Source organism: Chaetodon auriga, chromosome 9, assembly GCF_051107435.1.
Source record: "Chaetodon auriga isolate fChaAug3 chromosome 9, fChaAug3.hap1, whole genome shotgun sequence".
Classification (NCBI taxonomy): domain Eukaryota; kingdom Metazoa; phylum Chordata; class Actinopteri; order Chaetodontiformes; family Chaetodontidae; genus Chaetodon; species Chaetodon auriga.
In genome coordinates this window covers 11875249-11886988 of record NC_135082.1, presented here as the reverse complement: position 1 = coordinate 11886988, position 11740 = coordinate 11875249, and the positions used below count along the sequence as shown (strand labels likewise).

General features: G+C 42.6%; 1 protein-coding gene across 1 annotated transcript; it reads right to left on the bottom strand.

The window, feature by feature from the left end:
* Positions 1-374: 374 nt before the first annotated feature.
* On the bottom strand, positions 375-11208 carry mtnr1c (melatonin receptor 1C). The gene is made up of 2 exons (XM_076739047.1): positions 10635-11208; positions 375-2603 (listed from the first exon to the last, which is right to left on the bottom strand). Exons 1-2 carry the CDS (start codon positions 10828-10830, stop codon positions 1738-1740), a joined length of 1062 nt encoding a protein of 353 aa, XP_076595162.1. The 5' UTR covers positions 10831-11208; the 3' UTR covers positions 375-1737.
* Positions 11209-11740: the final 532 nt, after the last annotated feature.

The following is an 11740-nucleotide window of genomic DNA, read 5'->3' as shown; positions in this document are numbered from 1 at the left end:
AATAACTGTAAACAGTCAAAAGAGCGGGAAAAGGAGAGTAAAAACAGCGGGAAAAGGGGAGAATAAAGAGTGCAAGGTGAGAGGAGGAGAAGGAAACATGACATTACTCTGTGACTCTTTGGTGTGGTGGAGCCGATACTGTCATCTTCCCTCGAGCCCCTTTAGCCACTCATCTGTAGCTGACCTTGCACCAGCATGTAGGCTGCTTCTTTCTTCCACATCACAGACACTGTCTGGTACGACTGCAAGCAGAGTCGAACACTTTTCTGCCATTTTGCTCCTCTGCAACTTGGCACCTTGCTCTATAAAACAGCTTGAGTGTGCTGAGAATATTTATAAATCCTTTGAATTAGACATCAGGAATGTGTAATATCTTTAATATCCCAGTAACAGTGCATCATATCAAGAATGTGTCACACTGACATCTTGGAGCCTCCCTGTGAGGTGAACCGCTCATAGTTTGTTTGCTGGGTGGACATTATGCTGGGAGGCTGTCAGAGCTCATCACGGATAGGGTGACATGTGCTCAGGCACACTTGCACTATCACGAAATTACATCTCTGGCTCCTGAAGCGAATCATGTCCCTCAGGCATTTAATAAACAAGAACTAGCTTTGTTTATCATCCCTAAATCATTCAATGTTTGAAAGTGGGCTTGTGGGGCTTTGAACTTTTTAGTCTGATAAATTGATACATGTGATTATTGAAACGGTGAAGGGCAGTTGACTGAAAATGGAGGAAATTCAATTTTGTGAACAACAAATTCAGCATTGTCCCATAAGCAGACATTAATGTTCAGATATGATTTTTTTTCTTGAATCCGGCAGACAATCTTCCCAGTGTGTTTTATGTGGGCATTGTTGCTCAGAAGACAAGCCTGAGGCTGAAACATCATCATGGTGAATTAATACAGCATACATTCCCAGAGAGAAGAAGACTGAGAAACATATTCATCCACAGTGAGGATGAAGTAATGGGTTCCAAACCTCAGCATAGCTTTTACAGACAGTAAAATGTGTTTCCCAATTGGCAGCTACCCCAGTTCTAATATGCTCAGTCGCTAACATCCAAATAATAGCATTAAGTCCTTGATAACTGAGCCACGCAGTGAATAAAAAGGCTTCAGCTGATTGCATTGAAGGAAAACAAACAAACCTTTAGACTTTTTCTTCATTAATGCTGCATTTAAGAGCACAGAGACACAGTGGAAATAGAAAATACATTCATTTTCTTTTCACTATGTTGTTGACATACTCACAATCGGTCTGTGCCAACAGGCAGTGAGTCAGTCTCGTGCACACGTAGAGTAAGCAAAGTCTCCCACCCAAACAATAACTTAGACCATATGTATTGACTCACTGTATTAAAGATTTTAGGAGAGTTGTTCTCCAAGTTGACTACCCTCCATGGTCAAAATGCTTTTTGGCGAGTTATCTGTTTTGTTTTGTTTTTTCCTAACCAGTGTGCTCGTCTTTACATAGAGTTCCAGGAGGCAGCCACAAAGACACACAATGTACTGGTGATACAAATGGTTGTTTTCCACCCAACATACGGGAACAGTATCTGACATGCCTGAAAGGAATATGATGGCACCAATGTCCTCTCCAAACATGATTATATCTTTACAACCGGAAAATGATAACGGGTCTTGTGAAAAGGCACAGGGTGAGTCATATAACACATCCACAATGAGGCGTTAGAGACACTTCATATAAGATTTCCAGTAAAACACTTGCTTTATACATTTAACTCTGCTACATTATTGTTTGTTACAGCCGGTGAAGGCTTACTCTTCAGTCCCTCTGTGGCACACCTGGAGGTCTCCATGAGGAGCAAACGTGGGACGCAAAGGGCAAGAAGGATTGTCTTGTATTCTTTGCGAAAGTTTTGGTTCAGTAGTCCATATATGATGGCGTTGAGGCAGCTGTTGAAGTACGCCATAAAGTAGCTTGTGACAAAGAGCCACTCAGGTATGTTGGGCGCAACTTTCACAGGGTTTATAGCTACAGCCAGGCCTATGAGGTTCAGTGGAGCCCAGCATACTGCAAACAACACAAACACCATAAACATAGTCAGGAAGTTCCTCACATCACTAGGTTTCAGTTTGGTCCTTTGCTCCGGCTTAACCCGATGTTTCACTTGAATCACCAGCACCCATATTCGCATGTAGCAGTAGGACACCACCAGCAGCGGGATCAGGAAGTGAATCACCACCACTGAGATGGTGTAGTATGAGCTGACGGTCTGGGCGAAGGTGCAGGAGTAGATGCGGGGATCGTACTGCAGCGAGCCGACAAAGAAGTTGGGCACTGTGGCGATGGCAGTGAGCAGCCAAGTGAGGCCCAGATAGCAGCAGGTGTTCCTCAGGCTGTACAGGCGGTCATACTGGAGGCTGTGGCAGATGTAGCAGTAGCGGTTGATGGCAATGGCCGTGATGTTGAAGATGGAGCCGATGACGCTGAGGCCCATGATGAAGCCGCTGGCCTGGCAGTGCAGGTCGCCCATGGTCCAGTCATTGTGGAAGATGGCTGTCAGGACCAGAGGGTAAGGGTACAATGCCACCACCAGGTCTGCTACAGACAAACTCACCACGAAGATGTTGCCTGGGGAAACAGTAGGAGATTCAGATAACAGACAAAACATGACCCCAACTGGTGTATAAATAAAGCATACAGCATTCCTTTTTCACTTTCTGCTGCAAGTTAAATTCATTAAAATAAACTGGGTCACTGGAGGCACAACTGTGATTTAGCATCATAAAAGAGCAGCTTCACTGTGCCCTCCGTGACTCATTTTGATGAAGCTTTTACCATGTACTCTCCGGTGCACGAACGTGGATCCAGGCAAAAGCTTTTTTTGTCGCAGCCCCTTTTTCCTCACTGTAACTTCTTTTAAAACTAACAGCATTTGTAGCCATGCTAGCAGCATGGCTTGATGGATGCCGATGGGTGGTCTGTCAAATCACTACTTTACTTTTTTTGGTGATCCCCCGACTTAAGCACAACCATGCAGTTCACATCCATGGTTTTGAGTGAAGTATGTCTTGGATGGATTTCCATGATTAATTGTACAGACATCCATCTCTATCCATTGGTTATCTTTTGACCCTCTTCATCGAGCACCATCATCACAAAGCGCCATCTTAATCTCATAACCCTTTGGAGATTGAGAACAACTAGGAACCAGCAGGCTGAACTATATATAAAGTATATAAAGTGCCAACATCAGGACAACATTTAAATTTGTCTAATTCTTTGGTTTATATGCTAATACCTGCAAAACTATTGACATTCCCATTAGCCTCAGCTGTACTCGTGTTTAGGGTTAATTAGTAAATGTTAGCATGATAACATGCTAAACTAAGATGGTGAACATGATAAATATTAAACCTGTTAACCATCAACATGTTGCACATTAACATTGTCACTGTGAGCATGTTAGCATGCTGATGTTAGCTGTCAGGTAAAAGTTTCACTGTGCTTGAATGCAGCTTTGCAGACCCCTAGGATAGTTGTTGCAATGTTTAATAGGGTACATCCCCGTAAAATGGTCAAATCACGCTGCCTTCCTTTTAAAGCTTCTTCGCCTTCAGGAAAAGACAGTCGAACACAAAGTTTAAGTACACAAAAACCAGGACATAGGTGATTTTAGCATCAGATTACTTCCAAACAAGGGCCTTTCCTCATGAGGTCTAGGTTGATGGTAGTGTGACACCAGATCTCCTCAGAAGACATGAATCATAGAAAATGACGTCTGATATTGTTACAGTGCAGCTGTTCTGGGTGGGGGACAATAAAGCAATAAATCAAACTGTAATGGTTTGTCAGATAAGAAGAGAGATAACAAGAACATAAAGTGGAGTCACAATGCAATTGAATTGTTTCGCAAAAGAGGTATTGGCTTCATATAAAGAGTGTGCAATAAAGGGTCTAGGATGTGTGCAAGCTGCACATACACAACTCAAGATGAAGTGGAGATTTTGTCCAAATAAACCCAGTGTTTGCTGCCATTAAGTACAGTTTAACAAGCTTTTTAGAGATAAAACTCTTCATCGTACAATGTGTACGCCATGTAGTGAAGAGCAACGCACTGATAGAAACTGCATAACAAAACAAAAGCCAGCCAGTTTCTCAAGCTGCATTACATCACTGGTTAGAATATAAACATTTATTTTTCTGTAAATAATCTGTAAAGGATTATATATAATATGCTTCATTTTAACAACATTTTGTGTCAGACATTGGGTGCGATTCAAGGTTTGATAAAACATAAAGCACCTTTTGAAGCTGAGTATGAAGGCGCAAGGCTCTCGCTCACTCAGACAACAGCTGAAACAACAGCGTTGACTGGCAGATATGATGGGGGTGGATTTAAAACACATGTTGGCCATCAATCCTCGACGTTCAAAGCTTGTTTTAATCCCTGCACCCCAGGGACAACACTGCTACAGTCTGTTGTTTAGCAACCAGTCTAATTTTAATTTACTCGCCTGAACTTGATTCATCTGATGTGGTAATAAAGAAAATAACAAAGAGCATACACCATCATAAAACATAACAAAAACTACATGCAAGTGTATTCCTATCTGATAGTTTTGAGTTTTTGGAGAAATTCAGACGTTGGTTTCACATTTTTACGCAGACCTGGCACAGGTATTCAGAGACGGTTGATTTCCCGGTTACTAAAACAGCACAAGCACTCTCTCAAGCCTGCTGAGATAAAAATAAAAGCATTTGTTCTTCATCCTCGAGTCAGCTCAGTGGGCAAATCTGTCAGATTGTATTTGTGACGCTCACAGTACTCGCTGTGTGCATTTGTCATTGTGCAGTGGTTTGATTCCTCGCTGACATCATGCGGCTCAGTGTTATCATGTGCACCGGCTGGACAGGGCATGCTACAGCCTTATAGCTCTCTCTGGCTGAACCCTCTTTCCCCCTTATCGTCAAGAGGATGAGGTAAGTGCTAAAACGCCGCTGAGAGGATTGTTGTGAAGCGGCCAGATGACTGTCTTTGTTTTGTTGGCATCCATTATTAAAACACTGGACGAGCCATTACCTCTCGCTGTTTAATTAACCAGCTTGGCTGGCCTGATGCTCATCACACCCAAACTCACAGCAATCAAAACCATTTGTTGTTTTAGTGTTAAACGGCAGACCAACAAAGACATTCTCACTCCTGGATACCAGAATAGAGTCATGCTTGCTGACATCTTTGTGAGCTATTATTATCAGCGAGTGTGAGTTGGATAGAGCTTAACCTGAATGCTGATTGGTTGCAGGCCATCGGGGACAGCTGACTTGCGGCCTTTAAGTTCTCTGACACCATTGGCTCTGTAATGATCTGACTGTACGGTATTCTCTCTCAAAACTGTCAACCAAGTGAAATGTTGCATGAAATCAACTGATTCTTGCTTTAAAGTGACTTCTGAGAGTCGAGCGACCACCCACCCCATGAATTCCCACAGAGACAGCTCTCTCGTTGTCTGCCACATACAGATTTTTTTATTTTTTTTTGCCAAATGAAACATAAATCAGAACAGTACAGCAGAAAAGCGCTCAGCTGTGCGTGAGTGAAACAAGATATTTGTCATCAGAATCAGCCAGCACTCAGCAGGCTGCAACATATTCAAAACTATATTAGACAGAAACTGCCTCACACCCTCCCTCCCAGCATGTAAGCCCACATATGTGTCAAAATAGGCTCTATATACAATGTGGGCATATTTATGGCAGAATGCTTCATTCCAGCTGAATAGTTCTGAACAGCAAAAAGAACAATGTGGGAAATAAAAAGGGAGCTATGCTGGGGCAAGAATGGGCACATAATGAAGACAAAGGTAGGAGAGCTAAACAAACCAAAAGATAAAACAAAAGGCTGCCGGCTGATTTTCAATCTGATGTCTTGCATGGCTGTGTGCGAGTGTGAATCTCAGGGGCTTATGTTCCTCTGTCAAACCCACCGTCTGTATCCCATCACTCCCACTGCTCATACAGGAAACGTGATATACTCCACTTTGATTCACCCGGCTATATTTATACACCTTTGAAGGAAGATGAATTCATAAAAATGTGGAGGAGGGCTGGCATTGCTTGAATGCGGCTGAATGTCAGCAGGGCTTATTACTACATGTGCATATCCCAAACTAGATTACATTTGATTTACTCAGCATGTTATCATAAATAAGCAAGAATAACCTTTCGGCAAGGGCATTAGCGCTGATGAATTAGTAGTGACTACTGCATGGACTCGTGTTCAAGGGGCCGGAGAATTTTTTTCGAAGAAGTTTAACATTAAACTGACACAAGCTGCCTTTTGGTGATGCAGCCTGCTATGAGCCCAGCCAAAAACATCATCGTCATCATCAAAGGCCATCTACCAATCAGACCCCCTATGTCTGAGAAAATAAGACTCACTGGCCCTGAGAGAAATCAGACCATCAGGACACAAGCAGCGTCTGGTCCAATCGCGTTTCGCTCGTTAGGCGCAATCACGGAAACATGAGGATGATAGTGAGTTGTGCAAATTGAGCAAAACAGCCTCCTGCAGTGGAAGTAAAGACTAAATGGAGTGTAAACAATGGAGCATTTACCTTATCTAGGAGTGATTTAGTCAGATAATCCAAATCCGATAATATCCTACTGCCACGCTGACCACATTTGAAGCCTAAATGTCATCTACAACTTTGTTGTTGGGAGAAGAAGATATGTTTAATGTAGTGTGTTAAATGATATTCCCCGTGGATCTGTGCTGTCAATTTAAATTGGCTTCTGGTTTGACTCACTAAGTCCTCTGACTCAATTAACCCCCCCTCTGGACACTCCAGTTTTTAGGTTTTATTCATGACTGTGGAGTGATTGAGGGGATGCCGTGCATGATTTAACAAAAAGTTCATCCTCAACCTTACACACCCTGCAACCCACAACTCCTGATATGGAGGTGCAAGCTGCACACGCACACAGTCGAGCTCATTCTTTCTTTATTTCCTCCATCTGCTCCCCTTCGTCGTTTCTCTCTCCCTCTCTCTCTCTTATGAGTGCATGAGTGTATTTGTGAGTGTATTTTTAGTATGGTTAACCCCAGTGGGAAACTCTACAGTTTACACCCCATTGGCAGTCCTATAGTGCCATGCTCCACCCTTTGAAGATTCACTGGTTAGATCCTGTTACACGTACACACTTGAGAGAACCTGCAAACCTGTGAAAATGAGTCACATGGCGCAAATTCTCTTCAAATATATGACAATATATATCACTCAGAAGATGCACCTGCATCTACCAGATGTGGGCACTTGCATGTGTTGTTTTGAAGAGTCTGAGTGGCGGAGGGATACACGGAGGCAGCATGCGAGGCAAGCGTGTCAAAGAGAAGCAGAGCGGAAAGGTCCTGCTGCTGTGCATGAGGAAGCAAAGCAGCAGTCTGAATAGTGTGTAATGGAGAGACGAGATGGGATGTTTCGGCCTGGATTCCACAAAAATATCTGAGCATAGTCGTTTCCCACCGTAAATCATAAATCACACCACAGTTTATCACTAATGAGTCAGTTTGTGAACCCAGGGGTTGTTATCATATCATGCTGCACCTATTACTGCTTTACAAAACAGCCATCTATCACAGCTTTCCACACTTTCCTTTCAGAAACGCTGTACAACTAAACATTCATACTAAGTGAGCCAGACCTATAAATAGCTTGTTAAGACCAGAAAGGTGATTGATGATTGGCTAACAGCAGTAACAATTTAAGTCACTTAAGGACACGCTTGAAAAAGAAAGAAAGAAAGAAAGAAAGAAAGAAAGATAACATGAGCTCCAGGCTCCAAGCTTCCACCGGAGTTTCAGGTTTCTACTCACACATGCTGACCAACGGGACACCGCGACACTGGCGAGGACTCTCGTGTGACTGGACCTGTCAGTCAGTCCAATTAGAGGGAGAACAGTAACATGAGGTCTGTAATCAGTGCAGTGTCTGTCGTCCATCAACATGGAGAAGACTTCTGAACAGGCAATTTACTCCTGCACTCTTGTTTGAGACCAGTCAACTGTGGCATTTTTGCGAACTGGATAATCAAATTATTCTTCCGGCTCCTAAACTTCTTGCCAAACTCCATTTGGCTGTTGTACACAGGAGCACATTGGATGTGTTATGTAATGTATTTGAAATTGTAATTAAAAGCTCATTATTGCAAATGCTGGGTGACCTAATCCCGCAGCCTGATTCGAATGGTCTCATTAGCATCATGTTCTGATCACTGTACTTGGTCTTCTGCCTCAGCTGAAGTGCTTCCTGACTTTCCGTTTAAGCGCAGACTTGCTGGGGGGGGTGGGGGGGTGCTGCACGGCGCCGGATCTCCAGGACCTTCAAGTGCATTGCAGCACAACATCAAATCTACGGCTTGCTCTGTTTTCAGCCTCTGGAAGACAATTCTGATAATACATCTCACTGTTCTGTTCTGTTTGAAAAACCAAATCATGAGGTTTGATCATATAATTACAAGGATACAAGTTGTATCGCTCTTGTGATTGGACAATATATTTTTATAAACTGATTCTTGTGCCATTAACCCTGCAGGGCATCGTTATACATTTATACAGACTGTCCTGTGACTGGTTCTTTGATTTGCATTTTTTTGTCACTTCCCAAGTTTTCCCGTTGCCAGACAAGAAACGGCCTCTAGGTCGCAAGATATTATCAGTTTTTTATAGAAGGAAATGGACACAATGCACACATGTGCAACCCAAGATATGACAGATAATTGCATTTGTTCGGGGGGGCGGGCTTTGCTTTTAAAAAAAGCAAAGCCTTCCTCAGTAGCATCAATATTTTCTTTGGACCCGCTGCTGGAAAAAAGTGCAACACCCTCCCCCTAATATCTCAAAGTAATATAACGGTGTTAGATTGGTACAAAAGGCAACTAAGTGTGTTTACAGCTTGCTTTGCTTGTGATAAAACAATTGAAAGGTTTCTCTGTGACATAAGTAGAGCATTATGAGTTTGTATTTCAAGCTTTCTGTTCATCTCGAACAGTAGGCAGCAAAAGTATTGATCAAGCTCGAACAAATAAACAACATAAATAGCTGAGTGTACTGAATTGAGCATTATTTCTTGTGAATTCAATTTTCATTTGCAAGCTGAAAAATGTGTTATTTCTCTGACACATTAATCAGTCATTTTCACTATAGTCACTGATGTGCACATTAGAAGCTACAAAGGAACTTTCAACATGCTGACACACTGATTGCGCTCGATCACTAATAACTAAAAAGATCCAGGTGTACTCTGTGTTTCTTACATTCGATACCAGCTGCTAGCTAATTGTGATGGGAAAATAAAACCTGGCTCGACACAGGACTGTTGTCCTCTGCTTACGGTTGTGCACATGAAAGCTTCCACTTTGATCGAACTTTTTTGATGTGACTATTTGTGTAACTCACATGAAGCAGGTGTTTTTGGAGATTTCCCAGTCTTTAGTTGCTCCTTACCCAACTTGTTTGAATCATGTTACTGCATCAAATTCAGCATAAGCAGATATTTACAAAAAATCAGTGAAGTTGATGAGAAACAACATTTAAAATTATTGTCTTTGAACTGTTTTTAATTGATTATATGTCAAAAATGATCTGCAAATGATCTCATTCTGTTTTATGTTTTACACAGCATCCAGCGCTTTTGGAAGCAGGGTTGCATTTTGCACGGGTCGATGTCTGAGGTCGGAAAAAACAACAAAAGACCCTCCCCTGGTCTGCCCAATAAATCAGACTAGCCTCCCAAAAGGAAATTGACAACACCCTCACACTTTTCTGACCCCCCTCCACCTGTGATAATTTCCCTGCAGTTCATGAAAAGAATCAAAGGAGCAGCTTACAGCCTAATTTTACTAAATAGTACAAGGCACTGAAAATGCCATGAACTGACTTAGTGGTCATTTGAGAAAACTACAGGCTAGGAAGTAAAGAGGGCAACTGAACGATGATGGCATATTTTGCCAAGAAAGAAAAATGGCATTTAAATGACCATAATAAATATCTTCTTCACCTTCACACTGCTGCCAGGACACTTGAAATGTAAGACAACAAAATATGAGGTTGAGTTCAACATAAAACCTGTGCAAAAGGACACAGAAGCTATACAACAGCGTCTCTCACCTTGGCTGCTCATGGGACACTACAGGTCCTGATACAAGGAGGGATGTGATTTATCTGGGATGGAGAACCAAGGATAAAGCCAGATGGAGGGAAGAGGGTGTTATTATTTATGAAGAGATATGAAGGCAGACGGGCAAGGCACTGGAAACTCCATCACAGAGACTGGAGGCTCACTACAGATAGCAGCCTGATTGCCCAGCACCGAGGTCACGTTACATCTTACATTATATAATTTTAGTCATAATTGAAGAGAGTGGCGCTTCCCACACACTGAGACAAGGAATTGGCCTTTTGACTGTCGAGTCTGCTGTTAAACAGATTATTTTTCACATTAATTTTGATCAAATAAAAAACTTTCCCCGCTGTATTTTAAGTGTCTGTCTCTAATTTAGGCATATTTCACACATCTTGCCCATTAAAGCTGTTGACATCAGCATATTATCTTGTGCGCCATTTCCAAAATCAACACTTGATCGTTTGTCTTTGTCTCTCACCTGCATTCCTGAGCTTTTTGTTCCTGTAAACGGACAGGATGACGAGGACATTGCCCAGGATGTCTACTACGATGGTGAAGATCAGCACGCTGGCCAGCGCAGTGGACACTCCAGAGGAAGAAGCGTTCAGTCCGCGGTCGCTCTCGTTCCGGGACAAGCAGTTCGACCCGTTCACATCCTTCACCTCTAAATCCATCTCCCCTCAGGGTGCAGTGGTCATGGTGGGAATACTCCAATGTTCAGCTGAGAAAAAAATAAATAAATTACATACAAAAAATTTCAAAAGCATTTTTCTGCGGGGAGTCCTGAACTTTTTGAGGCACGAAACCACACTCCTCCGCCTGTGGAGCAGTAGAGGAAGACGCGAACCATGGCATGATCACTGGAGTACTAATAGGTTTTACGCATGCAGGGGCATTTAAGAAGTGCATTTCTTAGGTGATAAAGATGCCAGAAAGTCGTGTTTCACCACCGTCCTCTGTGTGGTCCTCATGAGTCACCACGGCTCTGCCTGCGCGCTGCTCCATTCTACCAGGAGGGCTCAGCCAGAAGGCATGTGAGCGCTCTCCTGTGCGTAATGGAAATGCGAGGATGCGAAGCTCTTATACGAGGCAACGGAGAGTCCCTTGTTGGGCTTTGATAGCATTAATAAAGACTATATTTGTGTTCTGCTCTCTCTGCAGGCAGGCAACCGGAAATGTTTATCAACAATCTGTCAATTAAGACTGTAAGCTGTTTCCAAACTATAAATCTACAGTCCGTAACATCTGCCTCCTGACCCTCTTCTCTGTACGCGTGTCTTAAAAATAAAAATAATCCATTCTCATAAAAATAACAACCCAGATACTCTCTGAGTGTGGAGTTAGTGATTCGTCCTAACAATGCTGTGTCTTATCTTAACTGTAAGGTTTACAACAGCAGCCATTATCAACTTGTCAAGCTTCTCACTGGTCCTTGTTGAAACACACAGCCTCTCTTTCCGTGTGCATGGAAATGGCGCCTTCATGTGTCCAATAGAGACTCTTGCAAACACTGACAAACACAGACATCTTGTTAATATTTCACAATTCTATGTTAAAAAAAGGTTCAGTATAAATTGTGCATCA